Genomic DNA, 17,691 nt, shown 5'->3' with positions numbered 1-17,691 from the left:
AAACACTCTTATTTTATGTATTATATGTACACACACCTTTGGCTCTGAAAGACTCTCAAACTGTTCAAAACAGTATTAGATTGCCGAAGGCGGTGCAGTTTGGTGAAGGCAGCGCGGCAAAGGCAACACTGCAAAACGACACGGCAAAACGGCGTGGCAAAGGCGAGAGCCGTTTATTTCTGCTTGCGGCTATATTGTAGTTGATCTTGTCTAACGCAACGATGAGAGTAATCAAATGCCAAACTAATTGTACTAACTTGCAAAATTTTTGTACATCAAAAGCAGATACATTTTTATTTCAGAATCAAATCAGATTATTGATAATCAACTGTGGATCCTCCTATGTCGACCTGCAGGGCTGGAGGATCTAAATTTTACAGAGCTCTTGCCCCCCCCCTCCCGGGAGAGTGGGAGTTTATCTCAGAATCTACAGAGGGTCACTATCCAAAAAGCCTGTGTGCAACTCATCAGACTGAATAATAAACACTGGTACAAAATTGTAATTATTAATACCAACAGTAATCAGCAACAACAGATTTTAAATCTTTTTTTGAAAAACCTTTAAAGCAAATGTTTTGAAATTTTAACATTTTGTCATTAATTAAAACAAATGTTAAATTTAAAAACAATACATTTCTGTCAGTAACACATTGTTCAGATTCACCCCATTTTTCTTAGCTTCTCCAATAATAAAAACTGCTACAACAATCCATTCCAACCCAAGCCTTCAGCGAACATTTTGGCTTGCTTCACCATCTAAGAAAACTGTGTTGTACCCACAACTCATCACAAGTTGTACTGCACAGATAATCACAACTTAGGCCACTGCATGCCAAACTTGCCTATCAAAACCCTTCCAGAGGCCGTGAGGAGGTACTCTGTACTTGGTATGTTAATGCATAAATAAGGTCATCCATCAACTGCCACAGAGAATGATTTGTTTGGCTGCTGTGAGGCTGAAGCCTTTCGATCTCATTTTAACTCGAATGTCTTCCTGAGTCTGTTTCAGGGGGGTCTTCATCAGATAAACAATCCTCCTGAATCCTTCCTCCAGGCCCATCCCTGTGGTGGCTGAGCAGGGCTGAATGAACCAGGCTCTGCTCTCCCCACACACTCTCATCAGGTCCAGCATCACACACACATCCTCCACGTTCAGAGCTCCTGGGAGGTCCTGCTTGTTGGCCAGGACCACCAGAGGAACTCCTTTGAGACTTTCGTACTTCAAGACCTAGACATTAAAAAAAAAGAAAAAAACTTTGATGAGAAGTTGGCTGATTAAATATTGTTCTGGCTTAAGTGGTCATAGAAGAATAAGATCCTGTACAGGATGTCAAACTAGAAACAGTGCAGGACAACAGTATTAAAATAAATAACTTGATTTTCTTTGTACATCTTTAAAAATGTCTGAGGAATGTGTCAGCGTAGATCTTTTAATGCTGGTGTTTCAAATGACCTGGACATCAGTCAATTTCTTTCTTTCATCACCTCACACAGATGACTAGATTTATTAACATAATCAATAACCCCGATACATGTCGTGATCAATAACCCTGATACATGTCGTAATCAATAACCCTGATACATGTCGTCATCAATAACCCTGATACATTTAAAGTTACAAGCTTGACCGAGGTTCTCTGCTTCCTTCACAGCAGACTTCTCCAGAGGCCAAAATACATGTTACACTCTCTGACTCCCTATATCAGGGGTGCCCAATCCTGGTCCTCAAGGGCCACTATCCAGCATGTTTTAGATTTTTCCCTCTTCCAACACACCTGATTCAAATGATCAACTCATCATCAAGCTCTGCAGAAGCCTGATAACGATCCTAATCATTTGAATAAGGTGTGTTGGAAGAAGGAAACAACTAAAACATGCTGGATAGTGGCCCTCGAGGACCAGGATTGGGCACCCCTGCCCTATATATCCTTCTGTCTGACTCTTTTGCCCTTCTGGTGCTTTTTCGCCTTCAGTTCAGAGTTCCCACTTCTCCATTTCCTGGTCCTGTGATCAACAGCAGCATGACTTCCTAAGCCTTTGTTCTCTTTTGCTTCCTGTTTTAAGAATCATTGTCTTTACCTCTTTGTCGACCCCCTGATGCTGTGTGTGTGTGTGTGTCTATGTTACACATTTATCAAGTCTAGTTCCCCAATAATGATTCTACACAAGCAATCAGGAGTACAGAATCTGACAATAGCGATATTAAATGTCCTCATAATAATATTACTGTTAAATTATAAACTCTCATTTGCAATCTAATACAAGCATGCATTTTATTTTGGTGAATTCTTTTAAAATGATATTCTTAACTGTGTGAGGTCTTAGGTAAATCTATTACAAAGGTTAATACAATTTTCAATTTTTTTTAGATATGATGCTAAAACCTTGGAGGGCGTTGTCTTTTCAAGTTAGTAAAGCTGTTTATCAGTGTTTTTCAACCTTTTGGTCGTGACCTCATGTGGGGTCGACTGGAATGTGTTAAAAAGAATTAAAGATTGAAAAAAATGTTTTTTTTAATTATTATTCCTTTTCAAATTAAAACCCAACACACAATCTTAAACAACCGTATGCTATACCTGTATAACAAACATGATCTAAAACAAAATCTCAAAAAAAAAAATATATATATATATATTTGGGGCCGCCAGAAATTTTGTATCTAAAAATGGGGTCACGATTGTTTTATTTAATCACATTTTATTGTTGATTGTTTTAACATCAGATTAAAGATGAACTTGTTTGCTGTTGTTATATACTGTATGAATGTTGCTGTAGAGTTTAGAGGTCAAGCTGGCTCACATCAGTCTGCTCTGTGAGCCAAAGAAGAGATTTCTAAGTCCACACTAAATATAAAGTTTTTTTTCGATGGATTTCTAACTTCTGATTCACTTACCCTTTGAAGCTCTTTGCGTGCCTCGTCCATGCGTTTCAGAGCACAGCTGTCCACCACAAACAGCAGTCCAGCTGTGTCAGTGTAGTGATGCTTCCAGTGAGGCCTCATCTTCCTCTGGCCCCCCACATCCCACACCGTCAGCCCTGGGCTGCCCCTTTCTGTTTCCACGGTCTCTATGTTGAACCCCACTGTTGGCACTGTCTCCACACTCTCGTTGTATTTCAGCTTGTAAAGGAGGGTTGTTTTTCCTGAGCCGTCCAGGCCCAGCATCAGGACCTGGGCTTGTTTTCCAGGCTTAGATCCAGGCACACCCATGTTGAAATAGCACTGCTTATAGTTTGGCTTCTTCCTCCTGGTTGAGCATGTAAATATATGCAGTCTGTGTCAATGCTGTGTGAGCTTTGTAGGCTCCAGTTGCTTATGAAGACCAAGTCCCTCCCCTCTGCTGTGACAGGAGGCCTTCTGTCCCTACGCAGCTTTCAGTAAAGCTATTCATATCTACAGTGACGATGCAACTCAGTCAGGAAACTTCTCAAGTTCCCACAGTAAAGTCAGTCAGTAAATCCACATCACACCTGCTCTAGATCATCACAGACACCAGGAAGTCAGTGTTTCTATTGGCTTGGTGCCTCATAACACTGACGCCACAGATACATTTAGGGTGACTGTCTGATTAAAGTTTTAATGTGGTTTTACATTTAGATCAAAATGTCTGCTCCCAATGCTACTTCCCAAAGCTCACTCATCCTAAATGAGAATAAACTTTAAAGAAGTGGTTCCCAACCTTTTTCTGGCCGTGACCCCATTTTTATATCACTAATCTCTGGGGACCATAGACATATTTTATCTCTAGAATTAATTTTTGATCATGTTTGCTTTACTGTTACAAATACAGAGTAGCTAGAATTGTGTACAAAGTGACAAGATGCGCTAGCTAAGATATTTTTATACTTAATTTGATTTGAACTATCTATTTTTAAGAAAGTAGAAAAAAACAGCTGTTTGAGATTGTGTGGGGTGTTTTAATTTGAACAAGAATAATCATTTCCAAAAGCATTTAAAAAAAAAATCAAATACTAGACATTTCAGGCGACCCTATTTTTATTCCAGCCAACCTCCTATGGGGTCACGACCCCAAAGTTGAAAAACACTGTGTTAAAGTATTTGACCTGTAAATGCAAACACAGACCCTTGACGTCTGTGTCCGTCTTCTTACTAAACGGATTTCACAATAAATTGAGAAAAATAAATCACACATATTGGTTTTCTAATTGGACATAAAGTATGTTCAGTAAAAACATGCATGATGCAGTAGAAAATTACAACTTTATCAAAACAAGGCAGAGTTGCTAACCACTTTGGCTGCTAACATACATTTATATTCTAACACTGTGTTAGCTATCTTGGTCATTTAAACAATCTGATTCATTGTTGAGGATTATATCAGGGTTATACAGTACATGATTCCAGTTGTTCTGTATTTATTGATGATCTGTTAGCGTTTGGTTGCTTATGTCAGTACTTGCCCCACGGTCTTCATAGTATATTGTACTAACCAGGGCTCATTTTGGGTCAGTTTAACAAAATAATGCTTTGGAATAAATAAACAAATGTGAAATAAAGATATTCAGGTCATAATCTGTTAATGTCTGAGCAGTATGCACTTACAAGTGTGTACCACAGTCATTATTAAAATATTAATGATTGTTGTAAATTATAATATTGTGCGAGTATAGTTTCTTTTCTCTGTGCATGAAATCGTCACTGATGTGTAGACTTTATACAAGTAGAATTCAGATTTTCTGTGATATCTATTCATTACAAAGAATGAAGTGATTTAAATTTTGTTATTTACATTTCAAAAATCAGATCTTTTTTAGACAGTTCATTAAAATCCACAGAAAAATGAGGAAAGAATGACACACAAACATTTTGTGACATACATTGTCAGACTCAGAACAGACTACAGAGAAATGTAAAAGCACAAACAGCTTCATCTGAAACACATCTCATGGTTAAGTTAAACAGGTGAGACACTGGCATCAGGACAATATGTACATTCGTCTTATACTTCATGTCTCTAAGAGACAATTTCTGAAACAACGTTATTCTACAATTGAACTAACACGTTGTGACACTGAGATCATGCATTGTGCATGGCATGGTCCACAGCTTTTCATCCAAAACAAGTACAGTCGGCATCAAGACGGTAAAATGAACATAAGGCAATATTTACTAAATTCATTCAAAGGCTTCTGAGATATTTCAGTCCCAAAGATATAAACAGTTTGTGGATAAGATTTAAATGAAGGAGGTTTCTCTCTCTTTGAGGTTGAAAAGTTTACAGCAGGGGTTCCCAAACGGTGTGCCGCGGCACACTGGTGTCCGGGTGTGCCGTGGAGTTTTGTTACAACCATACATTTGCAACTATGCAAAAAATAACAGTTTTTTTTTTTTTTTTAATTTACTACTATGTATGTACTATGAATGGGGAGTGGTGGCAGAGTGGTTAAGGATGCTGGGCTTGTAATCGGAGGGTTGCCGGTTCAAACCTCACCTGGGCCATCACTGTGGCATGTTGAGCAAGTCCCTTTACCCCGAACTGCTCCCCAGGTGCCGCAAAATGGCTGCCCACTGTTCCTCAGGGATGGGTTAAATGCAGAGGACAAATTCCATTAATGTAGTAACATTACATGGCCAATTAAAGGCGAAAGCCCCGATTTAATTAATTTAATTTTAATTTAATTTCATAATACAGAGGCAAACATCTCTTTTTTGAAATATTTTGTTAATAAATATTTCATGAGTAATATAGTTGTCTTTGTCACATTTTATTTGGCATTAGTATATAATTATGCACATTTTGCACAATAGGTGTGCCTTCAGATTTTTACTTGTCCTTTGGTGTACAAAACCAAAACGTTTTGTGCCTTGGGCACAAAACGTTTGGGAACCACTGGTTTACAGGTTCAAATATAACAGCAATCTGCCATTATCAATAGACTCACAGATCGACGTCACAAGATGACGATAGCAATTAATAATGCATGGAAATCTGATTACGGGGTAGTTTCTCAAACTATAGTAAGTATTTTATTGGTATCCTTGAATAAAATAAAACATATTACATACAGATTGTTTTCTTATAAAGCACGCAAACATACATGTACAATGAAATGACCTGTGTAGAATCCTGGTATTAATAATATTAATCTTCTTTGCATAACAGTGACCCGGCTCTTTATCACACAGAAAGGATGCCTTTATATTTCTCAATTGAAATAAGTAGGTGAGTACCATGATATCTGTTAAAGACATAGTTTGGGGCCACAACATTTTTGAAAAATCACTTACTTTTAACATTACATCATTCAGGTTGCTTTGTGTGGACTACTTTTCACTGGACTTGCTTTTTAACTTGACCACCATGACAGTGATGTTATCGGGGCAGCCGCGGTAGTAAGACTGGAGGACGATGCTCTTGGCACCAAAATGAGGCTCATTCAGGCGTTCCCTGATGAAGCGAACTGCTTCCTCATTGCTGAAGGTGTCCCACAGGCCATCAGAGGCCAGGATCATAAACTCAGGCTGGAGCTTATCCAGGTCGAAGGACATGATGTCGGGATCGGGGATGACCACGTTGAGGTTTTTTAGAGGGTAATCGCCCAGAGAGCGGGACATGGCCAGGATGCCTTGGACACGCCACGAGCCGTTGAAACTGATGAATCCACCTGAGGATGGAAAATACAGGGTGTGGAGGGAGTATGAAATCAAATAAGGCAAAAAGAAGACACAGATGAGAAGAAAAGCAGAAAAACATTCTACAAACCAATAACCCACCAAATCACAAACATGTGACAATTGATGAACTAAAGCTGCTAATACTGCTCAGACTGCTTCACACCATTTACACTGATGTCCACCCCATATATCATTATGTGCGACCAGTACAAGACGAAACCTCTTCGGTAGTGGTAGCATTTCAGAGCATAGAAGATGCTGCAAGATGTTTAATGTTAACCTAACCACTAGGAACGAGTGCATCAAAGTGTATCATGTTTTTCCTGCAGTATGTGCCTTCTCCTCACCCTCTTTTAAGTTTCAGGTGTCTTGATACTGGAGCTGGTGGTTCCTGATGGCTCGATGGTTTGCAACTCAACTAGTCTGGGACACTTTGATGGACAGATCATTGGTTTGCGGCTCAACTAGTCTGGGACACTCGGATGGACTAATCAATGGTTTGCGGCTCAACTAGTCTGGAACACTTGGAAGATTGATCAATGGTTCACGGCTCAACTATTCTAGGACTCTCGGATGGACTGATCAATGGTTCGCGGCTCAACTAGTCTGGGACACTTGGATGGACTGATCAATGGTTCACAGCTTAACTGGTCTGGAACACTTGGATGGACTATTCTTCTATCCTATTCTGTTTGCTCTTCTGTTCACTAACCCCAACCAGTCAAAGCGGGTAGCTGCCACCTCTGAACCTGGTTCCGCTGGAGATTTCTGCCTTTAAAAAGGAGGGAGTTTTTTCTTCCCACTGTCGCTAAATGCTTGTTCATGTGGATCTTGTTGGGTTCTTTCTTTCTTACTATGGACTCTATGTTTTGTTAAGCGCTTCAGGATGACTTTGTTGTAATCTGCGCTATATAAATAAAGTTCATTGAATTGAAGTGAATAAAGAGGAGTGATGCCTTAACGTGATTAAATCAGCTCAGCTCACTGAACACATATTAATTTATACATTGAAATGTGTACAAATACATTCATTTATATCCTGCCAATTCAACTGTGTGTCTTCTAAGGCTTGAACAGTTCAAAGCAAAAGCATTACTTAAAGGTAAGGCCTGACAGACAAACTGTATGAATTTGGTTTCACACTAAAAATAATATCTTATTATGTATAATATTTTTCTTTAAAGGGCAGTAATTTTCCTTTACAGCTTGAACAAATATTTATTAATTCTACATTATAGAATAAAAGACATAAATAGCCAATACAATCGATTCAATATTTTTTTTTTAATATAGGAGTAATTGGGCATATTTAGCAGTAGACCAACTTATTTGAGATTTATTAATTGATAAACAGTAAAAAATGATTCGGGGTGTAGTAATTACAGTGTTACACAGGTTGCAAAGGTGTATAGTTGCACACCATGGTAGTACTAATAAATATTAAATTCTGTATAAGTTACATAAATAGAAAGTCAGGAACAAATGAGGCTATGTGAAAAACAGAATACTTTAGGAATACAATTGTTAAAGAAAACAATACCAGGAAAGCATCTTCAATGGCCGACATGTTTAGCACTTTATAATATAAAATGTTTGCAGAAGTTGGGGTTAAATTTCCCAAAAAATGCACAATGCATTTTATGCAGTTTTTTGAGTATATATAATAAATAGTTATTAACATTAATAATAAAACCTGGGTAATATTAACAATAATAGTAAGGTATATCATTTCAAAATAAAATAATAAAATGTGTATAGAAATTAGTAAGTAATATATAAATATTATTATAAATGATTAATTAATAATTATTAATAATATTAATTATTATTATATATTAATTTAATCAAATTAAGTATCAGTAATATTATTATTAAAACAGTAAGTACCTAAAGCAAAATGTTGAAAAGTAACTTTAAGCAACACAGCTATGTCACCTTTTAGTTGAATTATATTCTAAATAATCTCTATCACGGTCCCTCTGTCTATCAACTGTGTGTGGATTTCTTTATATGTCTGTGTTCAAAAGGATTTATCACAAAAGGGAGAGAATAGACAGTTTTATAAGAGGGAGGGCTTTTTTCGAACGTGCACTTATTATTCACATAAAATAGTTTTTTAAATATAAATTATTCTTTTGAGTTAAACAATATAATCAGCTGCTCACTGAAGGTAGATAATAATAACAATATCCAAGCATTTGTAAAACAGTGAACACAAACCTGTTGTATGAGAAAAAGAACAGTCAACTAAAGCTAAAGTCATGTACGTTTGTGTTGACTGTATAAAAGGATACCACTAGATGGGGATGGTGTGCTGTGCTAACAATGACTAATCTGTCTACTGTTAAACACACGTCCAGTCTGGGTTGGAGGGAGAATAATGACTTCTAATATACCTAAAGCAGTGTGCACGGTCTGACTGTTTGATAAGCTGATGCTGTGAGCAGACTGTGTGATCACTCAGAAGGGTTTGAAACAAGAATAGGAAAAAAAAAAAACAAGTTAATAGCTGCAAGCTTAGTGAATCAGACTAGACTGCAGCTATTTTATTTTTATTTTTTCTCACCAGCCTTCTTGATTCTTTTGCGTTCTTTGAGCTGGTAAGGTTTGTGGTCATATGATAGAGGGATGGCGTTTCCGTCTTTATCACAAAGAACTCCTCGGGAGTCTCCGACATTTGCCACCGTCAGCTCCTTATCAGACAGCAGAGCCACCAGGCATGTAGTGCCTGGAACAAAGAGCAAGAGAAGATAGTGTGAGGTGGAGACAGAAAGGTGGAGCAGCAGTGGGTCAGAACATTAAAGGATAATCAATGACACCTCATACAAGTTTCATGACTGTGTGGAGTTGTTTTTATCACAACAAAACAAAGAGAATAGAAACAATTCTACTATCTTAGAGAAATGTATGTGATTAACCCAGGCTTTAAGTGCCCTCTCACGAGGGAAGTCCCGATACAACTTTTTCACTTCCGATACGATACCGATATTGCAGCCTCGATTATTGGCCGATATCGATCCGATACGATATCAGCACAAATCATACATACTTTTATTACTTATTTTGTAGTGTGGAACGTTAGAAAAGGCTTGATCAAGTGATGTTACTCAAACAGAAAATAATAGTCAACAACAGCAGGTATAAGAAAAACTGACCCTTTTATTATTAACCAATTGGTTACATACATTTTGACCTTGAACATAATATCTACAGTCTTCTTCAATTGAATAAATACAATATAATATATATCGAAGATTTTAGATGCAGTCCAATGAAATCCAATATTAGTTTTCTGGCTGATAACTGATATCGGGACACCCCTAACTCTCACACATGGATAATTAATACTAAAGACTAAACTGCTTTTTCTTGTCGTTGCAGGACATAGATGCAGTTTGAGATTCTTGCCAGGGGGGCAAAAAAAAAAATACAATGAAATATATAGACCATCTCGAGATTTGCGCCAACCACAATGTGTGTAACATATACAATAATGCAAAAAGGATTAAAAACATAATTGATAGTGTTGACATCAAATATTTGCGTCAATGCGTCGTAATATCCACCGTACCGAATACGGGTCGAAATGCATCTTCTCACTCATTCACGCTCAATTATTTTGTCAAACTTGGAAAAAAAGGGTGACGTAAACAAGCCAGCACTCCTCACCTTTAAAGCTAAGCTATCGATGTACTCCATCAAAAGTGGTCTCAAAATCTTCCAAGAACATTAAAAAATCCAATGAATCCTCGCATTTAGTGCAAAACATAGTAAAACTGCTGTAAAAAATCAAATGTAATGTCCTATTTGCAAGAAGAAAGCCCTGATTTCTTCTCACTTTTTTAGTTCTGTGAGGCTGACTGTGTCGTTACCGGCGGCTGCTTTCTGCTTCGTTTTTGCTGCAGTACCATACCCCAACCCCCGGCGCAAATTCGGCGTATGTCGCAGGATAAAGAACTTTACCACTTGAACCACACCCAGCATTCTTTTTACTAACTTCTCCAACCATGTTACCACATGGTTGCATAAACTATCATCAAAGGACTCAGACACACAGCTATGGTGCTAAACGATGGATATGGCTAAAACTGGCAAATTGTGCCCAGAAGATTTGTGTTGGATTCTCTCTGTGCTCCTTTCCTTCATCCTTCCCATTTAAGATTAACTCGACGACTCTTGAGAGAATCATGGTGTGAAACTTTGGTACACTTCCAAAGCACACACTTCCATCCTGCTTAAGACGAGGTTTATGAAGCCATCTGCAAATAATACAAACACTGTTTAATGTAACTTTTTTCTTCCCAACACCACTTTCCAAAATACTTTCATATTCTCCTCATCCTTCCTCTCTTTGTTCAGCTTCCCAGCCCGGCAGAAAAGAGAGTAGACGGATGCGGGATCTGAGAGCTTATTGTCTGAAATCCAAAGTCCTGCAGAGGAAGAACTGATTGGCCGGTTCAGCCATCTGCTCACACAGAGACAGAGTAAAGACAGCGTTGTGGAGAGAGGGATAAAAGAATGAAGGAAAAATGGGAAATATTATGGCTACTGGTCCTCAAAACAGAGTAAAAAAAAAAGATTAAAATGAGAGGAAAAAGTCCTAAAATGGACACTTAATAAACTTGAATGAAGTTTTAAGTGCATTAGGAAAATATAAAAGAGTTAAATGCAGAGGTGAAAGTAACGGAATATGAGTACTCAAGTTACTGTAATTGAGTAGCTTTTATAGGTACTTGTACTTTTTTTTTTTTACTATATTTCCAAATCAGTAATTTTACTTGTACTTAATGTTAAAGTAAACAGTAAAGTATGTTTTAAAAGTAGTAAAATAATTAATTACAATTCCACACCCAACCGATACTGAGTAAAAAAAATAATATATATTTTAAAATGATCAACGGACATTGTAAAAATGAAAAAAATTAAATGACCAGACAAAATACAAATGCATCACATTATAGCCGACCAACCAGATGAAGCGTAACGCACAGTGCCAAAATGAAATTGAATGCCGGTTATTTCTCAGTTTTAGAGTTCATAAATGTAGCTATACTTAGAGCCTGAGAATTTATTTATTTTGAGTTGAATTAACTGAGAACTTTATTTTATACAGATGCCTTTGCGGGAAATAAATTAAGATCAAATTGTGCAAGATTTGGTCTCTTCATTTTTAAGTTTATATATGAGATGTTTACTGTATGCAAGGGAACCGTGGCAAGATTTATTACCAACAATATACAGTATGTGGAGAGTGAAAGTAACTAGTAACTTTTCCTTTCAGTACTATTTAATTGAGCGACTTTATACTTGTACTTCAGTATAATTTCAATCAATTAACAGTACTTCTACTTGAGTAGGATATATCACTACTCTGTACAATAAGACCTGAAATGCTGATTTCTCTAACTCCATTCAAAGTTTTACAGTTTGCTGCCACTTTGGCCTGTTGTTTATACTCGAGGTGTTTCACATTAAGCTGAAGCTTATAAATCCATTCCTTCATGAATGGTCATCAAGTTTAATGCCGTCAGTATGTGAAGAATGAGATGGGAAGAACAGAGAGAGAGAGAGCGAGAGAGTGGACACAGCTGAGATGAGAAGTGAGTGTGCAGGAAGGGTGGAGAACTAAGAGGGGAGAGAATTAGGCAAAGATTTCTTATCAGCAGCACAATGACTTTATTATTCCCATGTTATTTTTGGCTGGGAGAAAAAAGCAGAACTGAACAAAATGAGAAAGTAATTGGGACAAGGAGCAGCAGCGGAGAGCTACGATGGGACGGATTCTGATGCCATTTATTTGTACTTAAGACTTTCTAAATCTTTCACATGGTTTGTAAAAAAAAAAATCAATTTCAATTAGTCTTATCATTGTACGGATCCTCAATCTGTATTGTTGGCTTCCATGGCGGCCGCTGTACTACTACACTAATTATTCTTATCTAGTTCCCATGGTGATCGGGATAATGGACCGAGGTGCCTTTCCTAGCAGCCCCTCTCCCAATTAGCCTCGCCATACATTCAGCACTCCTTAATAAAATGACACCCAGTCCTGCCTCACATGCATACTGCACTCATGCTAATTACTGCCTTAGTTTGGCCAGGCACAGCTTCAACACTCCAATCACATTAACATCAAAGTCTCCACCTCCAATCGGCATTAAATGCACTAATATCTTAACCTTGCCTGCAAGATGGATTATCCCGGTGTTCACAAACACCAAAATCCATCTTGTGCTGTTCCCACCTTTGCCTTTCAAAGGCAAATCGAACCAATTTGAACCAATCATGAGGCAGTGTTGTGGTTTTGGGCGGGACATCCGGGTGTGACGAAGGTAGAAGCACCAAAGCAAAAGTGGTGCATGCGCAGTTGTGAGGAGAGGAACTAGCTGGGCTACCGCTATTAGCATAGCTCCGAATCAAAATAGAAAGATGCCAACTCAGGGGGATGGCTTACGTGCCCTTAACTCGCATACTCATGTTGCAAAAAGGGCAAAAGTCACTCAACGACATAATGACCGCAGCATTACTATCCCAAAATAAAGTTTTCACCAGCAGAGCCTTGTTGTTGTTGTAGCAGCGTCTCTGCGTCGCATGCCGATGATGACATCATCATGTGTTACCGTGTAATTGAGTAAAACAAATCATGGTGGACAGGCGTTTCTCCCAATCAGCTTCAAGCATTCTGTTCATGTCCCTCCCTGGTTCCGAAAGGATTTGCCAGAAACAGACCCAGATCGATGTGGAGAACTGGAGTTAGAGGGAGGGCTACACATCAATCTGGATCTTGCCAGGTACTAATACCTTGACTCTGTTAAGACTTTATCAACCCAATAAATCACTGCTCCTGAATTCATGATATTCAATGCTTATTGTCTCCTTTAAAGTCAAAGAATATCAGAAGACCTGGGACCTTACATATTCTCCCCCGTCCCTGAGTGGGGTTTCTCTGGTACTCCAACTAGGTTAGTTTGATTGAAATTGCTAATTTTCTCCCATGAGTTATATGTCTCTATGTGTTAGCAAAGCAACAGACTGGTTTCCTGCCCAGGGTCTAATCAGCCCCTGTATCCTGACCAATCAGTTCTCTTTACCTCCGTTAAGTAGGTAATGTTTTTACCGCCGTTTGTCCGTCTGTCTATCTGTCTGTTAATATAGAGGATTTTAAGCAGGATATCTTAAAATGTTCTGAACAGATTTAAACTCAGTTTTGCAGTGGTGGGCCGTCAGGGCCAGCAAGGCCTTCTCTGCTGGCCTAAACATAATCAGAAAATAAATTTAATTTTAATATATTTTTTTCATAAATATGTATTAAATTATTCCTCATAGTCTTTTCTCTTCATTTCATAGCTTTCCTCTTGGTTGCGCTGCTTCCAGGAATGTATATTTATCTTATAGCTTTCATCCAATCATATTTGAGCTGTCACGTGTTGCCAGGCTCCACGAAATCTTCCCGAGGCCTGCAGAGTTAACAGTGGGGGCCCCTGTACACTTAAATGAACTGAAACAGACAGATTGTGATAACCAATCAGATTTCGAGTTGGTGACATCAGGGCCAGCTAGCAGGTCTCACGTTGAACGTGACACCTTCTGACGTTCAAGTCCTCTGCTTGGATACGCACTAGTAGTGCAAAGTAGAGTGACGTTGACCAAATGGAAGCTGGTGTCTCGTTAGCGACTCGAACGAGCTAAAACGTTAATAGTGTTTTTTTCAACCCACAATGGCTGAAGGAGGAGAAGAGATGGACCTGGTCGCTGATATACATGCAACGCCATTTTCAAGATGGACCTTTCAAGAAAAACTTGATATTGTGGGGATAGGTCGTCCAACCCCCGCGCTAGCTAACCTGTCCCAGCCGGGAAAAGGGTTTGTGCGCCACTTTCAAAGCAGCAGCTACGAGCGGTATCCCTGGCTCACAGGTTCAGAGAGACTCGGCTTTCAGTACTAGCCTCCATGTCGATAGAAAAGGACTTATTGGTGGAACTGAGACGGACAGATAAACTGTACAACAGTCATTGAAGTCTTCTTGAGGAAAGAAAGGAGGATGGATTTTGTGTTCAAATAAGTGGGGATAGTCGTTTTGGTGAGTAAAAGCTTTTTTATCTTCTTTTTTTTCTATATTTTTGTGATTTTATTTCGTAAGCCCTGTCTTGACGGTCAGGCGGTACGGTCTACGCCGTGCCGCGCTGGGCGCAGCCTGCGCTTTACCATCGGGACAGAGCCCATAATGTGCCGGTACCTGGCGCATCTGTGACTTCAGTGAAGGGACTGAATTGTTTCGCTTTAGTCTATATCAAACGTTCAAGGAGTAGGCTACACCATTTCACCACTGTCGGAAATGAATGTTTAGTGGACTTTTGTAGACTAATTGCCTTTTATTTTTAAGTTGTGACAGTATCCAAGCGATCATATAACTTTTACTTTACTACTCTTAATTGTTAATACGGATGTATTGATTTTAAATGCTCCGTAAATAAAGTAGTTGTACTCGACTATGTTTGTTTCTGTATAAATGTATGGTTTCGAGAGACATGACGTCATAATGATGGTATTAAGAGGTGGATTCATTCAGTGTAGGACATCACTGAAGGCCTAGGTGTGAAATGCACGGCACGCCACTGCAGTTTGGTGAGCTGATAGATAAAGTCAAAATGAAGAACAGGTTTGATTTTGGAGATGATCTGGCAGGTATTGTTTATACATTATCCACAACAAATTTTGGAGCATAATGTGGATGTTAGGTTGGTTCTACTCTTCTAAACTTGGTGGAGATTTGAACTCTCTGAGTGCTCTGGTGGAAAATGACCAGCTCAAAAACGGGGAGGGGGGGGGGGGTCATTCTCTTTACATGTTGCTCTCTGACCGATAAATTCTATACGCTGTTGGCGCCAGTGACAGTCTCAGTCCAGTAAAATGTTACAGACTGCACTCAAAATGAGGCGAATACGTGGTTAGAAAGAAGTTGTCGTCTATACTGTATAATAAAGTGAAAAACCAATTATCCACCTGCATTCCTTCCTTCGTGCTTTTTCCGCAGCAACAGTGTTGTTTTTGTTCTGAATTATGGGTTTTAATTCTTTATGTTTTTAAGAATTTTTCCTCATGGTGACGTAAGTTGCTCTGCTCGGTTTCTTAGTATTTGTGATTGGCCAGACGCTGCAATCTCAAGTTTTATGTGAGCGCGCACGCAGCCAGGTCTAAATCATCGAGATAACCAGCTTCGTAGTACAGCTGCTCTGGGAGATATCCAGATGTATTTATCCAGCTTTGTAGTACAGGCCCCTAAGGATAAGCCTTATAGCAGATGAGTCCATATTTTTAACTGGTCAAACCTTTTTTGCAGCTTTTTTTTTCAATAACGATTGGCCTGATTTGAGCATTCATATTTATCAAGGCCTACTTCTTTGACCATCTTTTCCCCTTTAAATGTGTTATTTTTAGGGAAGAGTGCATATTTTAACAACCACAACATTGACTTGACATGTTAAAGAATTTAGGAACCATTTTTTTTGCTGGCCAAGAAGTACTTCATAAAAAAAAAAAAAAAAAATGTCTCAGCCAAATTATTTCTGATCTCAACTGACACTTTAGACAGCAGTAAAGAAGGATTCAACTGTCTACAGCAGATCCAAAGATATTGGATTTTTATGCAACTCATATACACTTATGTTGACGGGGTGGTTGGGCTATGCTAAATAACAATTGTACCACAGGGATGACTTCAGTTGCAGCTTCAAAGCACAAAAATGCATCCAACTTCAGACAATTTTCAAAAACTGAAGTTAATGAATTGATGTGAAGCCAATTTTCCACACAAAGAAAATGTGCCCTGAAAAAAGCAGCTGATTTTAATCATATCATTGCACTGTCAACCGTCTAAGTTATTTGATTTCTAAATGTTCGTGTCTTTATTTAGTTTTTTTATTTAATTCCTCTTCTACACCCATTTTATCCTGTACAGGATTGTGGGAATCTTGAATCTATTGCCTTTCCAAAAGCTCACATCGCGCTTAAGACAGGGTGCGCTCTCAACCCTCAACATCACATGGTCAACACAAAACACGCTTACGTGTCCATTCACTAAAAGGGCAAATCGGACACTCCAAATATCCTGACATAAGTGGTTTTGGACTGTGGGAGGAAGACAAAATACCTGTACATGAAAAAAAAAACATGCCTACATTTGGATAGCATGCATATAGGGTAGCTGTTATTATAGGAAGTTGTAATGTGGGGCCTCAAAGAGTTAACTAGTAGTGCTTCAACATTTATTTTTTCTCTTTCCGTTTGGGCCCCCATTGTAAAATAATTACCTGGGTGAATGTATTCGTAGATAAAACCCAAAGCGATCTAACCCTAACCCTAACCCTAACCATATGATTACTTGTCATCCTGGTCTTTGTTTTGCGCTAATAATTGGACTAAATCACCACCGTACAGTCCTGAATAAATGCAAGCATGTGATATGATACAGAGCATCGTGAAGGTCAACTCTTCATGAATACCACACCTAAGACTGTTTCCATAATAGACTTTAAGCTCTTGGGCATTACATACAAATCCCATATCCCCTATCTTTCTTTCAAATCTTTTTTCTTTCTGCTGATAAACAACAGGGGGATGAACGAACAAGGGATAAATCTGATATGCTGAACTCAACTGACAGAGTAATTATTATCGCCCCCCCACGAATTCCCATCCCTGCCAGCCAAATTTAGGACCTGATTACAACAGAAAGGAGCGAGCTGTACACCGTAAAGGAGGTGATTGTTGGATCAATTGCACGAGAAAGAATCCAAAACAATTCAAGATATGGGTGTTAAGTCTTTATTTTGTGTTAAAACGTAAAACCAAAAAGAAGGAAAAATGTTTGGATGCAACACGTTGCGTAGCTTCAGAACAGAAGAGGTCGAATGGATTAGAAAGGATTTACTTGGTATCTGTTTTCATAGAATATAGATCTGAAAGCTGATGCTTATCTGCTGCTCTAGAGGCTCTAAAGGAGACGACAATAAGCTTAAAAGTCAATGAGGAGCAGGTGAGTGTGACAAAAGATGCA

At 38.6% G+C, this 17,691-nt stretch overlaps 2 protein-coding genes across 2 annotated transcripts in view; both read right to left on the bottom strand.

Moving 5' to 3' along the window:
• Nucleotides 1-271: 271 nt before the first annotated feature.
• LOC114474060 (ADP-ribosylation factor-like protein 14) lies at nucleotides 272-5,536 on the bottom strand. The gene is made up of 2 exons (XM_028463975.1): nucleotides 2,894-5,536; nucleotides 272-1,228 (listed from the first exon to the last, which is right to left on the bottom strand). Exons 1-2 carry the CDS (start codon nucleotides 3,206-3,208, stop codon nucleotides 917-919), a joined length of 627 nt encoding a protein of 208 aa, XP_028319776.1. The 5' UTR covers nucleotides 3,209-5,536; the 3' UTR covers nucleotides 272-916.
• A 150-nt stretch (nucleotides 5,537-5,686) lies between these two features.
• The window catches only part of ppm1lb (protein phosphatase, Mg2+/Mn2+ dependent, 1Lb), a 52,890-nt gene continuing 40,885 nt past the window's right edge, over nucleotides 5,687-17,691 (bottom strand). Inside the window, exons 3-4 of the mRNA XM_028463974.1 lie at nucleotides 9,201-9,362; nucleotides 5,687-6,624 (exon numbers count right to left, since the gene is read on the bottom strand). Of these exons, the coding sequence (XP_028319775.1) occupies nucleotides 6,284-6,624; nucleotides 9,201-9,362 (503 nt within the window). The 3' untranslated portion in view covers nucleotides 5,687-6,283. The remainder of the gene's footprint in view (nucleotides 6,625-9,200; nucleotides 9,363-17,691) is intronic.

The sequence above is a fragment of the Gouania willdenowi genome, chromosome 13 (assembly GCF_900634775.1).
Source record: "Gouania willdenowi chromosome 13, fGouWil2.1, whole genome shotgun sequence".
Classification (NCBI taxonomy): Eukaryota; Metazoa; Chordata; class Actinopteri; order Blenniiformes; family Gobiesocidae; genus Gouania; species Gouania willdenowi.
Note: the sequence above shows the minus strand (reverse complement) of the source record. Positions and strands in the feature narration are given on the sequence as shown.

What these genes read in the sequence shown, in the direction of transcription:
- LOC114474060 (XM_028463975.1), bottom strand. Translation starts at nt 3,208, where the DNA reads ATGGGTGTGCCTGGATCTAAGCCTGGAAAACAAGCCCAGGTCCTGATG. An exon ending in CACGCAAAGAGCTTCAAAGG is followed by an intron (nt 1,229 to 2,893) that starts GTAAGTGAATCA and finishes TTTAATGTCTAG; the next exon opens with GTCTTGAAGTACGAAAGTCT.